Genomic DNA, 24,699 nt, shown 5'->3' on the forward strand with positions numbered 1-24,699 from the left:
TGACCATCTAACACTATTAATTGTATGTGTAAAATGGTTAAAATGGTTAATTTGATATTATGGGTATTTTGTGACAGTTAAAGACTTATCTTTTTATTTATTGATTTCTTTATTTTTGAGAGAGAGAGACTATGTGCACATGTGCATGCTGTGGGAGGCGGCAGGGGGGACAGAGGGAGGAGAGAGAGTGAGAATCTCAAGCAGTCTCCATGCCCAGCAGGGACCCTCACGACCCTGAGATCAAGACTGGAGCTGAAACCGAGTCGGATGCTTAAGTGACTGAGGCACCCAGGGGGCCCACAATTAAAGACCTGTAAGAAAGGGCAGGGACAGGGGACACCGAAGTCGAGAGTGACTAAATCTTTGTGAGAGATCAGTGCCCGTGTCTACCTGCAATGGGCCAGAGAGGTGAGGGGACCTGGCGGGCCTGGGAAGGGCTAAGCCACCTGGCATTTATGGGCATAGGGAGGAAGCTCGCCCTATGTCACCACATTCCCTTACAGACAGACTCTGAGTGTCCTGAGAGGCCCAACAGTACCTGATCACAGGAGCCCAGCAGTCCATGAGAGGATGGTCATAGGTCCCTGTGGCTTTGCAACAAAACCCCCACCCGACAGACCCTCCTGAAGTTTCCTGTGTGCAAAGCATTGGGCTTTCCATCCACAGACCACAGCCTCAAAGAAAGACTTTTCACCTTTCCCACTTTCAGCTAAACATTCCCATTTATCCTACCTCTGTCCATATCTTTTGTTTATTCATTCCTCTTTTCATTATTTATTGAACATTTGTTGAGTGCCTGTCATGTGCTAAGAGCTGCCGTAGGTACTAGAGATTTCATAATAAACAAGGAACCCCCCCGCCTCGTGGATCTCACAGTTCAGTGGGAGAGATAGACAAACAAACCTTAGGAATGAATTCACACATCCGCCAAGGTCATGGGCTGCAGGGGCTGGTAGGATGCTCGAGGGAACATACTTACAGAAATTGCTTGACTTGAGATTAACCCAAACCTACTCACTGATGACTTTTCCTGCCACTCTTCTACTTGTGAGCTCTCCCTTACGTTAAACCAAAATCTGGCTCCTTCTAAGTTCTATCTGTCTGAGGACAGATCCTCAGACCTGCTAAGCAATGCTCAGAATTCTCTCTTACTGCTTCACTCATCACTTACATGGGTCACATCTCTAGTCCTAGCCCAGTCTGACCTTCCCCTTGCACTCTGTTCCTCTAACCCCCACTTGTCACAGGCATTCCAATGCCACCCCCCTCAGACCAATCCCTGCCCCAACCCTACCCCAACATACATTCAGCCTTGATCTCATTCCTTCTTATTCCCTTAGAAAGATTACTTGTGAATGTCACTTAATCATGATCAGATAAAGCGGAAATAGCAGATAAAATCGGAAGTAGCACCTCAACGGAAACTTATTCTGGGTCAGCACCATTGTCAATAAAATAGTTTTGCCTGAGATTATGAAATGAGATAATGGGAAATCAATAAAAATAAAATCAAATGTGCCTGGATGGCCATTACATCTCAAAATAGCAAAGCCACATTCATCTTGTTATACTACAAACCTCAAAAAACCCTCTGCTGTGACTCTGGCCATTTTTCTCTGAGTCATTGTATTTAGAATAAGCGACATGGGACCCAACAAACACACCTGGCTCTACCAAGAGTTGCTAGGGACGCCTGGGTTGCACAGTTGGTTAAGTTATCTGACTCTTGGTTTCAATAATGACCTCAGGGTCATGAGATCGAGCCCTCTGTCCGGCTCTGTGCTCAGTGGGGAGTCTGCTTAAGTTTCTTTCCCTCTCTCTCTCTGCCCTTCTCCCTGCTCTCTAAAATAAAAGATGTTAAAAAAAAAAAAAACTTTCTAGATGGAGTCCTCTTATTTTTTAAACTCTTTCCACCTCTGACTTATAGTTTACCCATTCATTTCTGAATTCCATTGCACTTGGAAATCTTATCTTTTCTTGGTCTACCAGAAAGCCCCCAAAGCTTTCCAAACAAGGACAAAAGTTTATATCCTTCTCTCCCTTCTTCACCAGGTAACTCAAGAAGCAAACTAACCAAAAAAAGTGGCTAGTCCAAACCAAAGGGAAATTCTTGGCTGCTTCCACAACCCTCCATGTAAGCAGAGATGGGGCCCACATGAGGCCATAGAAAGCTTGCTCCTGCACTGGTGAAGAAGGCCCAGGCAGATGGCTGCATGGGGCAAAGACTGATGTCAGAACAAGAGGAACCAGGAAACGAGTGGCAAACACCCCTCTGTGTAGGTTTTGCAGGCATGAGTGATGCTGTGATTTGATATCTAGAGAGGGAGCCTTCAATGGTTTGGGAAAATTCTGAGATCAGTCTGAGCCAGTACAGGCCTTGATATCTCCCCAGAAGCTTTCAAATTTTGCTTGTGCAGACATAACCTGACAGTCAAGTTGTCAAAAGCTAAAAAAAAAAAAAAAAAAAAAAAAAAAAAAAGCTTAAAAAAAAAAAAAGAAGTTTCTGGAGGTAAGCTAAAAAATAAAATGAAATTTGGTTTCTTAAGCCTAGGCATGAAGTTGACAGCATTTTCAGTAGAAGTCTACATACCCCAGTGTCAAAAAGGGTATGAATTAGAAAAACAGGAGTTTCTTGTTTCTTTTGCTCTAAATTTGCTGGCCGCAACTGGTTATTATGATGGCAATAATCTAATAAAACACTGGAATTAAAACAATGCCATAGTTTTGTTTATAAGTCTGACCTAAGCATCTAATTTTTTTAATTGGACACAGGCAGACTCTACTCTTCCTGCTCTCAGACTGTCTTGAACTATTTAGCTGAAGGTGTCTAAGGAAATTCAGCAAAATTCCACTTATTGGCATAGTTCACAGATGGTGAGTTTCCCCACAGGCTCTACTAAGAAATCGTCCTTTCCATTGCTCCGTGTAATATCTCCATCTACTGGTAGAGGGAATTACTACAGGGTCAAAACTCGTCTCGCAGGTTTACTTCCAGAAAGTTTCTTTTGCTTATCCTAGTTTATCAGACATTGAATACATTCACTTTGGATATTTTAGTAGGATTCATAGCATGCTGCCATTGAAAAAATATAGTTTACATCTCAGTATTTTAAATAAATCTGTGGGTTTATTTGCTCATTTATTCCATATATCCTTCGTAAGTGTCTACTATGTGTCAAACCCTATGGAGGGCATTGGGACGACGAGGAAAATGAGACATGGTTCCCGCTGTCTAGGAACTGAGAAGAGTTCAGTAGGGAGACAGGTAAGGGATCAGGAATATCCTGCAAGAGTCTTAAGAATGTTTGGCACCTCGGCCAGCGTCTGGCATAGTGTATGCATTCAAATATTTGTAGAAGGAATGCTGAATGAATGACGTGGAAGCACACAGTAGGGACTCCTACCCCAGGCTCAGTGGCGGTAAGTGCAGGGTATTTAAAATACATACCATGTATCAATATGCCAAACTATCGTGCTCATGTGGAGAGGAGTCTGGAGGAACAGACGTGTATTTCACACCATGATGGCACTAAACAATAAATCTGTACTTTCTTGGAAAATTTACATAGCTAGGACACTCTATTCCACAAAATACCAGTTACCCAAAGTCTTAGGCATCTGAAGTGAAGTTATTTACTTTAATTAACACAGTCTCCTTGGCATGCTTGCTTAAGAATGCACAATCAGGTGCCATTTGGTTATAATGGGAAAGAAGAAATATACAAACCTTTCTTCTCTTGCTTGTCTTTGCTCCTCTCTTTTGTCTAAATACTCTCGGCTGAAGGAAATATGCAGGAGAAACAAAATAAGAAAGGAAAAGAAAAGAATTAGATGCTCATGACATTGCCAAGAAATTATTGACAGTATATCATGAAGGACTCCAGTGCCTCATAAATGGAAAGTGGTTGTGTTGGACATATATATACATATGTATATATATACGTATATATGTATACATACACATACATATATACATATATATATACACACACATACTTTATATATATTTATATATTTAGTACTTTATATATATTTAGTACTTTAAAAGTACTAAATATAATGGATTTCCTATAAAAGCACAGGGATGAGAATGGGGAGACTCTACAATTGAAGAAAGGAGAATTTAGATGTATATGGGGGAGAAAGGAGAAGAAAATACTTTTAAAAATGTCAAACAACAGACAAGTAACATATGACAATTACAAGCAAGCAAAAAGTTTTCAGAGACGATTAACATCCAGTCAAGGTCTGGTAGGCTCCACAACTCCCGTCTCAAAGAACTAAATCTGGGTGGGTCCAGGCATCTTGGCCATTTTGTGTTGTACTCTGCAGTTTGGACATCATTCCACAATGCAGGCTTCTTTCTCTGCATCCTTCACATTCCCAGTTTCTATGCAGGGATCATGGGAGGCTCTTACTTTCTACATTTTCTTGTTTGCACTCACAAGAGGCCAAACTTCATCCAATTTTAATGTGTGTTGTTCTGTTCCTGCTGCTGAGATGCCAGCTTGAATCTAAGTTTAAGACTTAAGATCAGCCGCTTCTCAGTAGAACACTTATTCTCCTGAAAAATTATGAATTCATGGTTTTCTAAACTGGACCTCACAGTGTGGTTAAATATTATCCCCCTTCATGCACTGATGACAGGATATGAAGGGGACAGTAAGAGCAATTAAAGCAGATTAGGAGAAGGAGAAAATGCAGCAAAGACCCAGATTTGTTATCATTTGTAAGCACCTGTCCTCATCACTTTCCATATTAGAAATAATACATCCCATAACACAGGAAGCTAAAGATCATATTCAACAGATAAGGATGCTTATCTTTAGTAATAATTTAATAATAACATATTATAAGGAGGCTTGTCTTTAATAACAATTTAGTAATAATAACAACAGATAAGGATGCTTAAGGGAAAAAGTACAAGAAGACTGAGTAACTTAAATTAATAAAATGGCTGAAGAAATGTCAGCCATTTGGGTAATCCCAGGGAGAACTAGATAAAGCTTTTCCTATTTCTTTTTTTCAATTTCTTTTCATTCATATCCCAAAATTTTCAGGATGGAACTACAGTCATAATTAAAGCTGTATGTGGTCTGTCCTGATGATCAGGATTCCTTCTTGGACAGGGTTGTTGTGCCAGGATCTGTGTCTTAAATGAAAAGTGAGACCCACTTGGGACCAAAAGCAAATAGTGGATAGTTACAAGTATAGCGTCTGCCTATATACATACATACATACAGCTTAATATATAGTATAATGCACTCCTGTCCTGTTCTTCTAGGGCTCTAACTATATGACTGTGAGCCATTCTCTTATTGCTCTATAGGTCCCTGAGAGACTGTATATTTTTTCCAATGTTTTGTTTCATTTTTTGGATTGGATAATATTTCTATTGTTCTATTTTCCAGTTTATTGACCCTTCCAAATTCTCTCATCTCCATTCTGCTATTGAACCCATCCAAAGAATTTTTCATTTTGATTACTGTATTTTTCAGTTCTCTAGGTATTTCCATTTGGTTCTTCTTTATAACTTCTATTTTCTTTACAGAGACTTATCGTCTCATAGTTTCAAAAGTATTTGCCTTTACATCTTAGAACATGTTTCTAGTAGCTGAAACTGATAATTTCTTTGTGTGAAAATGACATCTATGTCCTTTTGTAGTTAGCCTATTTTGATTCTCTTTTCCTTCAAGATTCTCCTGGTTTCTTTGTGTGACAAGTTACTTTGGACTGCATTGAGAACATTTTAGATATTTTGAAAGGAGACTCTGGGTCTTACTTGAATTCTATGAAGAACCTTGTTTTCCTTTAGCAGACAATCAACTAGGTTAGGCTCAGTCTTCAAATTCCGACTGCCTTCTGACAATGGTTCCAATATTGGCTTAGTTTTCAAATATTTTTAATTTTCTCCAAATCAAGCCCCAGTGTGTACCCACCTAGTGGCCAGTCTGGGACCTGAGCGGTACTCCACCCTGTATTTTGCTCTCCAAGTCTGTGGCATGCTGTTTAGGTTTTAAGCCACATGTGCACAACTGGAGACAAGCTAGGAGTGCTCTCTTGATTTCTCTGCTCTTTGTGACTTTCCTGTAATTTTCTGGCTTCCCTGGTTCCCCCTTCCTGCTCCTCTAGCCAAAAAGCTTGGGCTTTATTTTCTATGCTCTGCAGTAACTTCATCTGCACTCATCTGCAGTGTGTGTGGGGGGGGCGGGGGAGGTAATTTCTCCCCAGCATTGTGCTCTGTAACAATATAGCTTCGAGGCTGGGGTAGGAAAGAAGGGCAAAATTATGAAAAACAACAACAACAACAACAACAACAACCCAGGACATTACTCCTGTTTCTCTTAGGACCTCTATTTCCTGCTCCTTGGTCCAGAAAGAGAGGCCTTCTCTTCGAGTTTCTCAGTTCACACTTAATATGTGTTTCTGGGTTTTAGGATACCTCTGAGGACACACCAGGTGACAGTGGAGGAAAACAAGGCTACACTCTCACTGGCTTGGAACTTTGCAGACTAGCCTCTGTGCCCAGTTCACGTGCTCCCTTTCACAGTTCAGAATTTTCAGGTTCTGTTCAGGGTTTCTGGTTGCATTCAGTGATGTAGCAGAAGAAATGGGGATGATACATGTTCCATCTTCGCCCGAACTGGCACCCTGGTTTTTCCAACAAAATCTGTATATATGTAAACAAATCTCTGAATCTTCCACATGTTTCAGCCAGATTCTCGGCTACTACTTGGTGGCAAAATATGGAAATCTTTCAGAAAGTCCTGGCCAGGAAGGATTTCATCTGCTCCAGTGGTTTTACAAATTGGTCTTTCCAGATGTGACAACTTCCACAGTTATTTCATGAGAAATGGTGCATACAGGTGTGGCATTTCCGTGTATAATTTGGGAAAAATCTCACAGCCCAGGATACGCCATGCAATCACAGTGGAGGGATGATGTCGGTTTACTTCATGCAGGCTGTTAGCCCAGCCTTACAAAAGCCAGGATTAGCATCTCACCCAAGACTTGGGAGATTTGTTTCCATGTAACAGAGTTACGGTTAAGGCAACTTCATAATTCCCCTTATATTTTGACCATTTCTACAATTACACATATGATCCTGGGTTCTGAAAAAACATTTTTTTCCCCAAGATTTTTATTTATTTATTTATTTGATAGAGATTGAGAGAAAGAGAGAGAACACAAGCAAGGGGAGCTGCGGTCAGAGGGAGACGGAGAAGCAGATTCCCCGCCAAGCAGAGAGCCCGATGCGGGGCTTGATTCCAGGATTCTGGGATCATGACCTGAGCCAAAGGCAACTGCTTAACCAACTGAGCCACCCAGGCACCCCCGAAAAAACATTATTGAACCTGTAAATCTTCACTGACAATGTTTTATACTTTTTGTGGCTTTAAATGGGAGTAACTGAAGGGAATACTGTTTGCCAAAGAAATTAAACTGAAGAAACAGGAAGTGAAGATGGGGTGAGACATGAAAACAAGAAAGAACATAGAAGGTCTAGGAGAGATGACTGGGAAGATGACAAAGGGCGAGATTAGGAGGAGGAGAGGAAGCAGGGGAAGGAAGGGAGAGGAAGGAAGGAAGAAGGAATGAAATGTGTAAGCAAGTGTCCATAAAGCACCACACAGCATGAAGCTCAGGGAAGAGAAGCGGAAAGAGGTCGACCAGGAGGCTTGGGAGAACAGGTGCACAGGCTGGAGCTGGAGGAGAAATGGGGTGACCCTGGATTCAGTGGGGGCAGACAGGCTGTGACAGGAACACAGCCTTAGAGCTGGATGGAGACCAGAGAAATCAGTGGGATAATGGACTGGGAGTAACCGGCAGAATGGCTTTCTCCTCCACAGGAGGAGAAATTATTGTTCAAAAAAATATACTGAAGATTGTTACACAGGGCAAAGAAGCAAACCAGGAAGTGGAAAAAGCAATTTCTTTTGGCATCCAATAGAATATGAATAAAACATGAGTAGCTTTAGGGGGAAATGACAAATTAAGTTAAGGCAATTAGGCTCTCCGTCTTCAGGAAGGTCTGGATAAGACCATTTTAGATAATGGAGGCCCCCAAAATACACAAGTTCCTAATTGTATTTGGCTGGTTTTCTGTGCTTCCTGCCATTTGGTTAGAGGGAAAAGGCTATAACAAGCCAGAGCTAGCCCATTTCAGAAATGTCTTGCTGTTTCTTAAAAACAAGAGACCCAATCTAAAGCAAACATATTACTACCTAACCCTTCAGACCGGTATTAATCATAGAGAACATGAAGGTATGTGCTTTAATTTTCAGTTTGTTAGTTAGAAAATCTTGAGATTCCTCTTACTTGAATTTGTTCCTTTCTTCCCGTTCTATCCTCTGCAACCTTTCTTCTCTCTCCTGCCGCCGCCGCTCTCTCTCTGCTGCCAGTGACTCTTGGTGCTGCCTAAAGGATGATGTGAGAAGACCACTCAGTGATGACCTAAAGATACAGAGTTAATGTTTTAGTGGCTTGACCCGTGATTAAAAGCACCCAAGTAGGAACCAGCCAGACTTCAGTTAGAATTGAGGGTCTGGCCCACTGGTACCTAGGTATTGCTGGGGGGAAACTACTGAGTATTTCAGGATCTTCATCTGTAAATGGAGGAAATTAACCCATTTCATGTGCTGGAAGGACAAGAAGATGGTAATGTATATAAATCACTAGGCACCATGCTTGGCATAGAAGCAGTCATCAATGGTGAGTGTTGTTATTCCCCAAAACAATTCCAGTAATACGCATAACATATAAATACAGGTTCATCCTCTCTCCATCCTCCCCTCCATCCTCTCTCTCTTTACAGAGAGATACACACACATTTTAAACCTGTCTATGGAAAGACTTTATGGAACCGACATTCAATGTAAAGCCGTTTTCTTACTCAGCCATCAATTTAAAAAAATGAAATCTTGACACTTGCAAAGACATGGATGGAACTAGAGGGTATTATGCTAAGCAAAATACATCAGTCAGAGAAAGACAACTATCATATGCTTTTAATCATATGTGGAATTTAAAAAATAAAATGGAGGATTATAGGGGAAGGGAGGGAAAAATAAAATAAGACAAAATCAGAGAGGGAGATAAACCATAAGAGACTCTTGACTATAGGAAGCAAACTGAGGGTTGCTAAAGGGGAGGGCGTGGGGGAATGGGGTAACTGGGTGAAGGACATTAATTACATGATGTAATAAGTATACTAGGTGTTATATACAACTGATCAATCACTGACTTCTACCTCTGAAACCAATAATACAGTATATGTTCATTGAATTGAAATAAAATAAAAATGTATCTATCTATCTTTAGGAAAAAAACTGTTTTCTATTTTACATATACTAAAAATATATTTTAGTGTACACCAGATTCTCAATATACGCCCTCAAAATAAATAACTGTGTCATCTTAAAACAGGTGTTGGGATTACAGATGAAGAAAAAAAGACCCAGCAATGGTCCAATGGTCTGAAATCTGATTGGAATTAAGGAAATTTCATTTTACGTCAAGAAGCATCCAAGAACAGACAGCATGTTCAAAGGACTTGACTCTTGGTGATACCACACAATCTGGACAGTCCACCGAAGATGGCCTTCTGGGGGAGCAGTGGGAGGCTTCAGTGAGGGATCACAGGATTGGGGATCCCAGCAAATGTTAAGTCAGGAGAATGGGTGGGAAAAGGGAAAATTATGTAAGTACATGAAAAATAAGGAAGGGAGACTGTCGGGAAGAGGAGTCTGTTGGACCTCTGGATAATGGAAAAACAAATCTGCATAAACAATGAGGCCTTAATCTATTGAAAAAAATTCCAAAAGTAAGATACAACTATTTCTGAAATATTGATTGAGTGAAATCCTACTTCAATTCAGTGAAAACATGCTGCCTGGTGGAGAACACAAGGGTCCTTAGCACGGGAGAAAGATACGACTCTGATATTACTCATATTCTGCCATAAGTCCCACAGCCATTCTCCCCAGAGGAGGGGAGGGGCCTCTGGCTCTCTTTCAGAGGTGGCAGATGTAGAGGGAAGAAACGGCCATTCCTGATAGCTCCAGGAAGGGAGCCACTACACCCTATACTCCAGGCCCACTAGGGAGCTAGACATCAGCCCTGGACATTCAGGCATGTATAGAATTGGATTTCTCCTTCACATAAATGAAGTCCAGACTATCTTGCTTAAGTTGCTATTATTTATTTTTCTGTTACACGCCACTAAATCTAAGCCAAGGGTGACCAGGTTTACCATACCTCTCATACAGGGATTGACAGAAATTTGTTATGGACATGATGGATTTTTGGACTTGAATTAATAAGTTTAACATAACAAAGGAACATATACACCCAATGCCCCAAGTTAAAGAAGACACATTCGTCTCAAATACACAGACACTGTCCACTCACTGACCACCGATCCTGCCACAAAGCTCATAAAGAAATAACAAAAACTGGTTTCATATGGGCTACCTTCTTAACCACAATGCAACTGAATTGAACAGAAGAAGGTAAAATTTAAAAATTTTAAATTTGTAACAATTTAAAATGTAAACACTTCTAAGTAACTTGGGCCAAAGAAGAAACACACAGAAAATATTCAAAGGCTACTATAATGAAAAAGCTATATATCAAGATTTATAGGATGCTTCTATAGTAGTACTTAGAAGGAGATTTATTGCCTGCAGTGTTTATATTAGAAAAGAAGTTAACTCAATAATCTGAAAAGCAACAGTAGAATAAATTCAAAGAAGACAAAAGAAAGGAAATAAAGGTATGAACAAAGATGAATGAAAGAGAGAAATCAAGATACAGAGGAAATCAACAAAATCAGGGGTGCCTTGGTGGCTCAGGGGGTTAAGCCTCTGCCTCCAGCTAAGGTCATGATCCCAAGGTCCCGGGATCGAACCCCACGTCAGGTTCTCTGCTCAGTGTGGGGCCTGATTCCTCCTCTCTCTCTGCCTGCTTCTCTGCCTACTTGTAATCTCTCTGTCAAAAAAATAAAGAAAATCTTTTAAAAAAATCTTGTAAAAAAAATCAAAGCTTATTTATAATTTTTTACATAATAATAAGTACATTCTGTCAAAATTGTTCAAGAAAAAAGCTACAAATAAACAATATTCAAGAATGGCACCTAGATACAACTATGGATATTAGAGGAGACAAAAATAATTATGAGAAAATGAGAAATTTTTATGACAGTATGTTTGGAAACTTTGACGAATTAGACGATTTTCTAAAAATAACTTACTAAGTCTGACTGAGGAAGGAATATTTAAGAAAGCTTTGTTAACCTTAACAAATTGAACCAATTAGTTACAGATATCTCCATACACACCAAAGTGAAACAAACAAAAAAATCCCCACAAGTCTCAGACTTTTTAAAGTATTTTCTATAAGATAATCAGAGAAGAGCTCTTTTTACTCGTACACAGTTTCAGAGAATATAAAGAACAAGCTCCCAGCTCATATTATGTGATTAGTAGTACTCTGACACAAAACCCAAACAAGAACAGTATGAAGATAGAAACTTATATACAGACTGCAAATATAAACACTGCTGCAAAGTCTGAAATAAAATCACATTTTGTTTGTCCAATGAATGCAAGGATGTTTAAGATGTAAATATCAACGACTGTAATTTACCAAATTAATAGATATAGGAGAAAAACCATGACTATCTCTATAGATGCAGAAAAAGCTTTAAATGCAACACTCACTTGTTATTAGAAAACCAACAACAACTTCAGAAAGCTTAGGATTGGAGAGCACTGTCTTAACCTGACAACGGGTATTTAACAAAAATTTTTTTAAAACTATGGTAAACATTCCTCAACCTTGGAACATTAAGAGCCTCTTAATGTTCGAATTGTTCAATCAGTGGTGAAGTGATGGGCTATATAACAATTGGACTATCAGCCACATAAAACAAAACATCATTAGACCTTCCACATACCAAACACAAAATAATTTCTAGGAGTTTATGTGGAAAATGTAAAAAGCAAAACTTTGCAATGTTTGATCTCAAGAGGGAACTTTAATACTAGAAACCAAAAAGGGCAATCAAGCAGGAAAAACTTGATACATTTATATATATTAACATTTGAAATTTGTACTCATTTAAAGAGTATTTAAGAATAAAGAAAAGCCACCACCTAGGAGGAGCTACTTGTAACACATATAAACCACAAAGGATTAGTATACATACAACAAAAAGAACCACTCCACATCAGAAAAAAAGAAACTACTCTGTGGAAAAAAATGAACCAAAAATAATGGACATTTTGTGCCAGAGTGTTGGTGGTATAGTGGTTAGCATAGCTGCCTTCCAAAAAATAATGGACATTTTGCTGAGTAAGAAAATTAATGGCCAATAAATATACAAATGATGCTCATCTCATCTTTACTAGAAATGAGGGGAAAAGAATGCAAGTTAAAACCATAGTGATATATATTGTTTCAGATGTCTCAGATTGCAGGTGGACAAAAAATAAGAAAGTAGTTGGAAGAATATGAATAGCAAGCTATATTTCTGTGAAATTTAAAGACATGCAAAGCAAAATCATACATGTACAGAATATATATATATATATACAGAAACAATAAAACCAATTTCAGGTGGTCATCACCAGCAGAAGAAAAAAAAAATCAAAGGGACAGGGGCTTCAATTTTATATATAATATTCTTTATAGTCCTAGAACTTTGTCATTATTGAAAATCTTCTGTAAACCTGGAATATATTTTTTGAAATCATTCTTTTGGTCTTTAAAAATAAAAGTTCTTCTTTTAATATCAAATATCTTTGAAGCCCTAAGTTAGCTGAACATTAAAAGTTAAGTTTAGGTGGGGAGGAGTCAAGATGGCGGAGAAGTAGCAGGCTGAGACTACATCAGCTAGCCGGAGATCAGCTAGATAGCTTATCTAAAGATTGCAAACACCTACAAATCCATCGGCAGATCGAAGAGAAGAAGAACAGCAATTCTGGAAACAGAAAAACAACCACTTTCTGAAAGGTAGGACTGGCGGAGACGTGAATCCAAAGTGACGGGAAGATAGACCCTGGGGGGAGGGGCCGGCTCCTGGCAAGCGGCGGAGCAACGGAGCACAAAATCGGGACTTTTAAAAGTCTGTTCCACTGAGGGACATCACTCCAGAGGCTAAACTGGGGTGAAGCCCATGCGGGGTCAGCGTGGCCTCAGGTCCCGCAGGGTCACAGAAGGATCCGGGGTGTCTGAGTGTCACAGAGCTTGCGGGTATTGGAACGGGAAAGCCGGCTACAGAGACAGAGCCGACAGTAAGCTCGCAGCTCGGGGTTACCTTGAACCAGCCACAGGCTCGGTGAGCTCGGAGCGCGGCCGGAGGTCAGGCAGACGGGAGTAACTGGGCGCTGTTCTCTGAGGGCGCACTGAGGAGTGGGGCCCTGGGCTCTCGGCTCCTCCGGGCCGGAGACCAGGAGGCCGCCATTTGTATTCCCGTCCTCCAGAACTCTACGGAAAGCGCTCAGGGAACAAAAGCTCAAAAAGCAAACCTGAGCGGATTACTCACCCCGGCCCCTGATAAGGGCAGTGCAATTCCGCCTGGGGCAAAGACACTTGAGAATCACTACACCAGGCCCCTCCCCCAGAAGATCAACAAGAAATCCAGCCAAGACCAAGTTCACCTACCAAGGAGTACGGTTTCAATACCAAGGAGAGCAGCAGAATTCCAGAGGAGGAGAAAGCAAAGCATGGAACTCATGGCTTTCTCCCTGTGATTTTTTTTTTTAGTCTTGCAGTTAATTTAATTTTTTTTTCTTTTTTCTCGCCTTTGGGTAAAATTGTTTTTTTTAATTTTTACCCTTTTCTTTTTTAACATTTTTTAACTAGTTTATCTAATATATGTATTTTTTCTTTTTTATATTTTTCTTTATTTGTTTTCTTTTTTTTTTAATTCTTTTCTTTTCTTTTTTTTTTTTTTCTCTTTTTTTTTCTTTCTTCCTTTTTGAACCTCTTTTTATCCCCTTTCTCCCCCCTCACGATTTGGGATCTCTTCTGATTTGGTTAAAGCATATTTTCCTGGGGTTGTTGCCACCCTTTTAGTATTTTACTTGCTCCTTCATATACCCTTATCTGGGCAAAATGACAAGACGGAAAAATTCACCACAAAAAAAAGAACAAGAGGCAGTACCGAAGGCTAGGGACCTAATCAATACAGACATTGGTAATATGTCAGATCTAGAGTTCAGAATGACAATTCTCAAGGTTCTAGCCGGGCTTGAAAAAGGCATGGAAGATATTAGAGAAACCCTCTCGGGAGATATAAAAGCCCTTTCTGGAGAAATAAAAGAACTAAAATCTAACCAAGTTGAAATAAAAAAAGCTATTAATGAGGTGCAATCAAAAATGGAGGCTCTCACTGCTAGGATAAATGAGGCAGAAGAAAGAATTAGTGATATAGAAGACCAAATGACAGAGAATAAAGAAGCTGAGCAAAAGAGGGACAAACAGCTACTGGACCACGAGGGGAGAATTCGAGAGATAAGTGACACCGTAAGACGAAACAACATTAGAATAATTGGGATTCCAGAAGAAGAAGAAAGAGAGAGGGGAGCAGAAGGTATACTGGAGAGAATTATTGGGGAGAATTTCCCCAATATGGCAAAGGGAACGAGCATCAAAATTCAGGAGGTTCAGAGAACGCCCCTCAAAATCAATAAGAATAGGCCCACACCCCGTCACAAGAAGAACAAACTAAAGTGACGTCACTTGTGAATTGTAAAATTCACAAGTCTTAGTGACAAAGAGAAAATCCTGAAAGCAGCCCGGGAAAAGAAGTCTGTAACATACAATGGTAAAAATACTAGATTGGCAGCTGACTTATCCACAGAGACCTGGCAGGCCAGAAAGAGCTGGCATGATATTTTCAGAGCACTAAACGAGAAAAACATGCAGCCAAGAATACTATATCCAGCTAGGCTATCATTGAAAATAGAAGGAGAGATTAAAAGCTTCCAGGACAAACAAAAACTGAAAGAATTTGCAAACACCAAACCAGCTCTACAGGAAATCTTGAAAGGGGTCCTCTAAGCAAAGAGAGCCTACAAGTGGTAGATCAGAAAGGAACAGAGACCATATACAGTAACAGTCACCTTACAGGCAATACAATGGCACTAAATTCATATCTCTCAATAGTTACCCTGAATGTTAATGGGCTAAATGCCCCTGTCAAAAGACACAGGGTATCAGAATGGATAAAAAAAAACAAAACCCATCTATATGTTGCCTCCAAGAAACTCATTTTAAGCCCGAAGACACCTCCAGATTTAAAGTGAGGGGGTGGAAAAGAATTTACCATGCTAATGGACTTCAGAAGAAAGCAGGAGTGGCAATCCTTATATCAGATCAATTAGATTTTAAGCCAAAGACTATAATAAGAGATGAGGAAGGACACTATATCATACTTAAAGGGTCTGTCCAACAAAAAGTTAAGTCTAGTTCCAGAATTTTATTTATTTATTTTTAAGATTTTATTTATTTACTTGAGAGAAGCCAAGAGAGAGAACACAAGTGAGGGAGAGGGAGAAGCAGGCTCCCTGCCAAGCAGAGACTCCGATGTGGGACATGGTCCCAGGACCCTGGGATCATAACCTGAGCCAAAGGCAGATGCTTAACCACCTGAGCCACCCAGATGCCCCTAGTTCCAGAATTTTAAAACAAAAAGTAAGGTACTCTACAGAGAATTATTTTAGGGACTATTTTTCCCCTACATGGGGAATTTGAATCCAGCCCAGCTTCACAGCCTGCTCTGTGTGGTTGTTTGTTAAACCCCAGCAGCTTTACCTTCTGAGTTCTCTTTTCAGAGGCAAGACATAGGAGCGAACTAGGTGGTCTGGGTTCTTGGATGAAGTGCGAGATAAGGACCCTGCCAGTCCCCCCTTATACTTCTGACTTTAGTTTGTTCTTCTAAGTGTTTCCGCTTATTTCGGGGAAAACTTAATACATAAGTTACTAGTGGACCATTAGTGACTGCTAATGAAGTCCAGTGAAGCTTCTCTGTAGCCTACCGTAACATAATTTCTTTATGTCAGCTGTATTAGAGCCTATATAAAATTAAAGTAGCATCAGAACTTGAGAAAGTTAAGGACGGTCCAGTTTAGTCAAATGGAGAGGCCATTCCTTTTTGCAGACTGTACTCGTGCCCACTTGGACCTTGTAAGGAGCCTTCTCATAGTGACTCTCTGGTCGGCACACAGCAATAGCACTGTCAGGCAGCATTAATGATACGTGATGTCTCCTTCCTTAATAATTTCCATTTGGAAAGAATTGAAACGTGAGCTGTTAACTCAAAGCAATGCAGAATGGTTCCTCTTTTCTGGAAATGAAACAAAATGCCTTGAACAACTCAAGATCCATTTTCTTGAGCACCCTAATACTGATCCCTGTAGCAGGAAGGGAGAATAAAAAGACACACACACACCCCTGCCCTCACCATGAGCTTTTCTTTTTCTTTTCTTTTCTTTCCTTTTTTTTTTTTTTTTTAATTTGACAGACAGAGATCACAAGTAAGCAGAGAAGCAGGCAGAGAGAGAGGGAGGAAGCAGGTTCCCTGCTGAGCAGAGATTCCCAATGCGGGGCTCGATCCCAGGACCCTGGCATCATGACCTAAGCCGAAGGCAGAGTCTTTAACCCACTGAGCCACCCAGATGCCCCCACCATGAGCTCTTCTGTCCTAGATGCATATAAACCACTTTGGTCATACTGGAAACAAAAGTCTAGAAACATAAAATTAATAAATTAAATTTCTGTAGGTCTGGATAAGCCAACATGTAAGAACATACACTTGGTCTTATAAATCCTGTTTCTGGAAATGGGCTTAACCTATAATATCAATGTTGGACTGCATCCAGACCATACAAGGAGGACTATCCCAACTCATTCCTTAAAAAACAAAAAACAAACAAAAAGCCCCCTAACACCCAAATACCAGAATTCAAGCTAGTATGGTAAGTTCTTCTCCTTATAAAGGCATCTTTAACAGATTTTTATCTTTCATATTAAGTTTTCCAGGAAAAAGACCTACAGTGATTGGAAGTTGCTGTGATGTTTAACCTTGGCTGGTGTGAGGGCCAGCTATGGCGGAAAGGAATGAGTGCAAGGCTTACAGAAAACCTGAGCACGGCCAATCATTGAGCACCTGTGAGCCCAGTTCACTTGTTTGTAAAATGGTGGTAATACTACTTGCCACTCATGAAGCACTGTCAGGTTAACACGAGTGTAGGTATGGATTTGCTCAGAACTGCATCTGGGACACAACAGATACATGCCACATCTCATTTTATGTGGAGAGCCTAAAATCTCTGAACGCAGGGGAGAAGTCAAGCTGCCATTGCCAAGGCTAGATCTGGAATAGGACCCTGGCAATTCCAGGCTGAGAGGCAAGAGCGGGCTGGGGGTTTGATTTGAACCTTCCCGCAGTGGTTTCCAGCCAACTGAGTCACCGGGATGGCGCGCCACCCCGGAACGCAGCTGGAAAGCTGAAGTCATGTTAGTTACACCCGAGGCAACTGCAACTGAGTGAAGCCACCTAAGAATGCAGGTGGAGAGGAGCCAGAAAGGGGTTTTGCAACCGAGCGGATGATAGACTCTGAGGGAGAGGAATTGCAATATTTAATCTTGGCCATACCAGGCCCCGGGGGCTGCCCCAGAAACCCATCTGGTTAAAGCCTCCCCCGCCAGTATGTCTGAAACAGGAATTCCATTTCACTGAAATGGGGCTGGTAATAAGAGTTACCATTTATGGAGACAATACTGTGTGGCAATGCTTTTATGTGAAATGGTTCTTTTAACCCGATGACCTCTTGCACAAAGTTCCCTTATTCTCCCCTTTATAGTTGAGGAAACAGGGGCCAGAGTCATCCCATTTTGGATATAGCAGAGCTGGGCATTTAAACAAGCCTGTTACCCCAGACCCCGAGTGTTGACTGATGTCTTAGAGAAAATTCAAGAGCAAGGAAGACGTTTCATCTCATTTTATGAGGCCACAGGTACTCTGGTGTACAACCATTTTGGAAGACAGCTCAGCAATTTCTTAAGAAACTAAACAAGCTCCTACCATAGGACTCGGCCATTTCATTTCTAGGCATTTAACCAAGAGAAATGAAAGCACATTTCCATTCCAAGACTTGCAAACAAATGCTCATAGCCAAAATTTGGAAACAACTCAAATGTCCATCAACAGGTAAACAGATAAACTGCGGTATATTTATACAATGGAGTACTAGTCAGCAATAAAAAGGACTGAAGAAGTATTTAAACGTAAAATACAATGAATGGATTTACAAAATGGTTATGCTAATTGAAAGAAGTCAACCCCTCCCTAAGAGTCCAGACAATGTGATTACATTTATATAAATGTCTAAAAAATGTAAACTAATCTATAATGATAGAAAGCAGACCCATTGTTGCTTGAGATGGGGGGCGGCAGCCATAATCACAGAAGGGTATGAGAACAGGTCTGGGCTGACAGATATTTGCATTATCCCAATTGTGATAATTGTTTCACCTGCATATACATACATCAAAACTTCTGCTCAGCTTTTTTAGGTCAATTATTACTGTACAAGCTCTTTAACCACACACACTCCTTTTGGTAAGTTGGAGTTAAGTCTTATTTGCAAGAGAAACAGATCTCAACATTTTTTATTAAAAAATTATCCCTGGTGATATGGTAACAGAAATTCAACTAAGCTCACAAATTATCTGATATTTGACATGATCACTTAATTCACAAATAGATGATTTAATATGAAGATATAGAGATCAAATAATAGTAATAAAATGGCAATTTGACAATGCATAACAGTGAGGTTGTCCTCACAGCCTGGCTATGAAATTGGGGGTCACCCGATCTAAGGATCACAGGAGAAGAGGTAATTCTCGGTCCTGCCTAGCTCTAGAAAGCATCTGCTTGCCCTGAAATGAGGAAATGTTAATCTTCTTTCACACTTCCAGGCTACAACTCAGCTCTCGAAAGGAGCAAGCTCCAGAGGCAGCCCCAAGAAACAGGCAACTTTTCTCCATCATCACTGCTACGATACCGGAGACCTTAGCCATCAAAGACAGGGAGACGGGTTTAAGGCTTCTTTTTGCTTTTCCCAGCTCTGTGGGTGTAGCTCTTCCATCTGCATTCTCTGAGGAGTGATATTTGCATTTCCTAGTGAGAGATCTCACCTAACTCGAAAGTGTTACGCACACTGTTTTCACTTACAACAGAATTACAATACGTATCCTTTAAAGTTGCTATGCTTACCTTGTATATAAATAAGGATGAGAGAATTATGTAGTTAAAAAAAATCTATTCTAATCCCACTTTCCAAAGGAAGAAAAGAGGATTCTGTGAGGTTAAACCTGGTCAGGCACCTGTTCGCCTGTTGATTTGACAAAGAGGTATGGGACAGGGCAGCGAACAGGGGTCTGGGGAATCTCATGTGGGAGACAGAAAAATGGCGGCTGCCCAACAGTGAAGGAGCAGCAGTCATCCTACGGGAAAAGGCAAGGCGCGTGAGATCAGCCAAGAGTGCTTTTAGCCTTGCGCAAAGAAAAACCATCTCTTTAAGAGTCTCATGCTCTACCGACTGAGCTAGCCGGGCGCCTAAAAACCATCTCTTTATAAGTCATGTAAACATGGATCCTGTAGAGCATAGTCCTGTCTTCATGATTTTCCCCAAATCTTATAATAACATGGCCAGTCTAGTGAAGTTACCCATCTTGATCCCTTGGGTTTGTAGGACCCATGTCCACTACCACAGATCACTATAGATTTGTGAACCCCATTTTAAAAACAAAGGGATAAACCCATGATGAGTCAAAGGACCAAGAGCTGAAATACAGGTATGTGAACCCATAGAGACGTTACAATTCATTCTGTCTGAGGAAGTCAGAGGACTTTTATAAGACAGATGTCATCTCCATGGCTTTTGGAGGTTGAGGAGGAATCCAGTGAGTGAATAAAGGAGAGGTGAGTCAAAGAACAGAGCATATTTGAAGGAAGAGGCCTCAGGAGAGTCTGGTATGCTCATGGTGGCTCTCCATCTCCATGGGGTTCAAGTACAGTGAGGGTGGGGGACATGATGGCGGAGGAAGCTGGAAGGTGCATGTGGGACCCAAACGGGAGCGATCCTGTCGGTGATGGTAATCGGGCTGGGCTTCACTGATAGGCAGTGGGGGTCATTCAAGGTTTCTAAGTAGGAAAAGTCACCTACTGAGATCTATATTTCGGAAGGATATTTACTTCTCAATAGCTAGTCCAGGCATGACAGAGATCTGGAACTAAATCTCTCATAGGAGGAATGGTGAGGAGTCAGCTCTAAAACACATGTGGGAGAAGAGTCCCTGGAGTCTGTTGAGGATTCAGAGTCCTCCTGCAGTACAAGGGGCTGATGGTCCCCCAGCATCTGGCATCACCGCATGAAGCTGCCATCAGGGAGCCAGACCCACCACCTGCTCCCATGGCCAACGCACCCGTGCTTCTCCCTCCTGCACTTTGGCTGTAACACAGGCGATTAAAGAGCACCCCACTGAGCCTTACGGGAACCCAGCGTGACAAGACTGGGATCGGGGATTAGCGGCAGGCAAGAAGGAAGTCTATATGGAAAAGGAGAACACGACTGCTCCAAATGGTAGGGACTCAATCCACATTGGTGCCTTTTATTTCCTATTATCCTATTTTACATGCTATTCAGGATTTTCTCAGTGACTTTCGAGGTTTATGTATTTTTTTTTAATCTACTTTTATGGGGGAGCCACCTGGGTGGCTCAGTACCTTACATATCTGCCCTAGGCTCAGGTCATGATCCCAGGGTCCTGGGATTGAGCCCTGCATCGGACTCCCTGCTTAGTGGAGAGCCTCCTTCTCCATCTGCCTCCGCTGTTCCCCCTGCTTGTGCTCTCTCTCTCTCAAATAAATAAATAAAATATTTAAAAAAAGTCTACGTTGACCAATTTAAATTAAAAAAACCTTTAAATCTCCACTAGACAGTGGGGGTCTTGACTCCACTAACACAATTTTTAACAAAATACTGTATACATCATGTGATGGTACATAACCAGCAAGTATCAGAGATCAAGAAAACCACACGGATCATATATTTGAAGAAAGTGGTGGTTTGAAGACCAAACAAATAAAACCTCAAGCACATGGAAGTGAAGGCAAGAGATTATAAAAGCCAAAGTTGACCAGAACAAGAGGACACAAACACACAGATCCATGCAGAGCAGAGAGCCCACGTGGAGAAGACAGAGGTAATAGCAAGTTACAGTTATAAATACAAGTTATTTATACAGGCAGGTATAAATAAATAGAAGAGCCTGAAAATAGGCAGAAAATGCCTATTTTCCCTCACTCTGGTGAAGAAGTTACCACACCAGTGGTGGAGACAGGTGTTGAAGGGGGTCACAGGAAATGAGATCACACAAGGGGGAGCTTGACTTGGGAGAAGTCACTGTTCAACACAGCAGGATCCCATTCTCCTAGTCCTTACTGCTCAGTCTCAGGCTCCCCAGTTACCCCTCATTCTCTGTTCCATATATTAATCACCATAAAACACCGCATAATAGCAGATGACAAAAATGACAGGACTGTTTCAAAGTAGCCCATGATGCAGTCCCCTCCAAAGATGACTGACTGACTGGTAAAGACAAGAACTGGGAAGAGGGAGAGCACCTGACCGCCTCAGAGAAGACAGGAGATGGGAGATGCACCTAACGGAACAATCTGAACACAGACCCAGGCGTGAATCTGTGCTCCCATCAGTGTGTGATGAATTGGTAGGGAAATGATGGATTATTCAATAAATAGTATGCAAACAAGCAAAAACATTTAAGGTGGGTCTCCGCCTCATGCTATATGCCAAAATAACTTCCAGATAGATAAAATATTTCAATGTGAAAGTTGTAGCTTGAAATTCTGGAAGCAAGCACGGGAGAAAAGGCTTGCTCCATGAGGAACACAAAACCAGAAGACAAAAAAAGATTAACATATTTAATTCATAACATTTAAATTTTTCTGTATGGTAAAACCACCAGAAATGAAGTAAAAGACCAGTGACTGAGGAAAATAATGGCTGCTCTTATCAGAGTCTATAAATAACCTCCACCCTTGGGTAAGAGCTCAATGACCATGAACCAAACGTTCCCAGAAAAGGAAGTATTAAGGACTTATGGATATATGAAAACATGCTCAATCATGTTCATGGTTAGACAAGGGCAAATTTAAATTTTGCTGACATATAACTCTTCACTGCCAGGTGAGCAATGGTTGAGAAGCTGAAAGATCCTTTTAGGGGAATCGGCAAACAAGCTCTCTTGTTTCGATCAAAATGGGTACAGTCTTCACAAAGAGAAATTCGGCAAAATTTAAAAGGCATCAACAACTGACTTAGTAAATCTGTTTCTAGGACCTTATCCTATGGATAACCACATATATACCACATGACACAGAGGCACGAATTACACTGCACTGTCACTGGTCACAGCAAGACACAGGCCCATCAGTATGGAATTGGGTACATGAAGAGAAAAAAGCAGGATGCAGCCGTTAAAGAGAATGCAGCAATTTTAAGTACTGTGGTGGGGCAGGGGAGGCGGGGGAGACCAAGATATATTTTTTAAGTGAAGAAGCAGAATGCAGAACAGTTTATACAGTGTATTACTATTATATAACCTTTTAAATGCTGTGTGTTGTACATGCAAAGCCCACATAAAAATAAAATTTAAAGTTGCATCCTTTACTCGTCCCTTTTATGCATTATTACTCCCAATGGAGCTGCCATTACTTATACGTGGGTTTACTGTCATCCAGGAAGTAGGAAAAACTCTGCTGGGACAACTATATGGGGCAGACATTTCCTGAATTTTTCTAAAGGCTCTTGATAGGAATCCATAGAACAGGCAGGTGACTGTCCTTTCCAGTAACCAATGGTACTGCTGTGAGTGAAAGAGAGAACACAATCATTGCTTAAGGCACATACTGACCCTCCAGGTTTCAGCTCAATAAGTGTACAAAGTTCCCCCCTGACCGCCTGAAATCTGGGCCTGGGGTTCTCCCAGTGTGCTCCCATGGAGCACTCAGTGTGTGGCCCTAACGCCCCCTTTCATGGTATAAGCCAGGCCTTGTTATCAGCGTATTCCCCAGGCCCAGCACCGAGACTGACGAACTCAAAGTACTTTCAACCCCAGGCACTGGACTTCTGACCCCCGCTCAGTCACCCAGTAACTGAGGTCACCACACGAAATGAGCACCTGACCGCCATTTCTGAAAAGGCCCACAAGATGGAGATGTCACTGCAGGGATGGAAAGAGAGTGCCGTCTGCTCTTCCCAACTTCCCAGACACATTTGCTGTGGTGTAATTATTGTTTGCTTGTTTGTCTCATTTGAATACTCAACATGAATGGTTCAAATAGTCTTCTAATTTTTTCTTATAAAAATATTTAGAACATTTCCATTCAGAAAGCACATTTTCAAAATTGAAGCATTTAGAAAGTCTGCTTTTGGTAAACAGTTGCTTCTTATATCTTCGAGGGCCTTTGTAAGTAGTTCTGGTTTTCTTATTTTCTCTTGTTTTGGCACAACTCAACTTCCGATTTCATGAAAATTAAAGTTACGCTGTTTCTGAAAAAGAGCCCTATAAATGAGGCTGTAATGACATAATGAGGAGATCTGGAGATGGCTTCCTTTTAATACCCTTGCCTTGACTTAATTCTGTATATTGTTTCTTCAGTTCTTCCTTTCTAGGTCAACTTATCATTCCAAATTTGATTAGTGTCCAATATACTAGTATGCTTGGGAAAAATATGGAAAACTCTAAGCTCACAATGATGCCTGGTGGTATCTAGGCCTGTTGTAAGTGGCCCGACCTGCCTGAAGAGGTATTTTAGTTGGCTTGATTCTCCTAGGACTTCAGGGAAAGGAGACTTATTTCCAAATCAAGGAAGTAGAATTCTAGCTCTTTCCAGTACTGCACATCACCCTGACAAGCTGTTTATTTGTCAGGAGTGTGTTAACAGAAGACGTGGTTTCTCCCTGCAAAAATGCAACTCTTGTTCGTAATGCTTTAATGTCTTTCCTGAGTTTTTCATCTTGGTTTCAATAATTATGTGTATATAAAACATCTTAATAGCATTACGAATTCTACTGAAGCATATACCTCAGTAAAAACAATCATATACCTTAATAGGGCAAGAAATAGTCATAAACATGAAAACAAATTATGAGTGACATCCAAAGAATCCAGTAGTCAAAAATGAAAAAGAAAAAAATTAAGCTGTATTAAATTATATATTATGATATGTACAACTGACATCATGTATTTGGGTGATGGTATACAAGTGTAAGTTGGAGTTGGGGTCCTCCTTATTTTTACAGTCACCAATATAAGCCAGCAAGGCAAGAGGAAACGTGGCGGCACAGTCAGGCCTGGGGACCTGCTGGTCTTAATAACAGAACAGCACATCTGATGTTTCAAATGATTCATCACATGGTTTTTCAAAGCCATAGACAGTGATAGTTGGGAAAAATCATGCAAATGTAAAGGAAGTAATAAATGCTTTGCATCTTTACTTGCTAGTGGATGTGGCAGAAGGTGCAGTAAAGAACTCTCTATGGCAGAGATGGTTGTAAGAGAGAACAGACCACTTAGGAAAGGAAAGGCCCCGTTACTGGT

General features: G+C 40.9%; 1 protein-coding gene across 10 annotated transcripts in view; it reads right to left on the bottom strand.

Annotated features, from left to right (window-relative positions):
* The window catches only part of FHOD3 (formin homology 2 domain containing 3), a 461,736-nt gene that overhangs the window by 85,747 nt on the left and 351,290 nt on the right, over positions 1-24,699 (bottom strand). For 9 of the 10 annotated variants that reach the window (XM_032310983.1, XM_032310980.1, XM_032310982.1 and 6 more), the window contains 2 exons: positions 8,320-8,454; positions 3,728-3,778 (listed from right to left, as the gene is read on the bottom strand). In XM_032310983.1, coding sequence (XP_032166874.1) covers positions 3,728-3,778; positions 8,320-8,454 — 186 coding nt within the window. The remainder of the gene's footprint in view (positions 1-3,727; positions 3,779-8,319; positions 8,455-24,699) is intronic. The other variant, XM_032310977.1, reaches the window with a different exon arrangement.

This window comes from Mustela erminea, chromosome 13, assembly GCF_009829155.1.
Source record: "Mustela erminea isolate mMusErm1 chromosome 13, mMusErm1.Pri, whole genome shotgun sequence".
Classification (NCBI taxonomy): domain Eukaryota; kingdom Metazoa; phylum Chordata; class Mammalia; order Carnivora; family Mustelidae; genus Mustela; species Mustela erminea.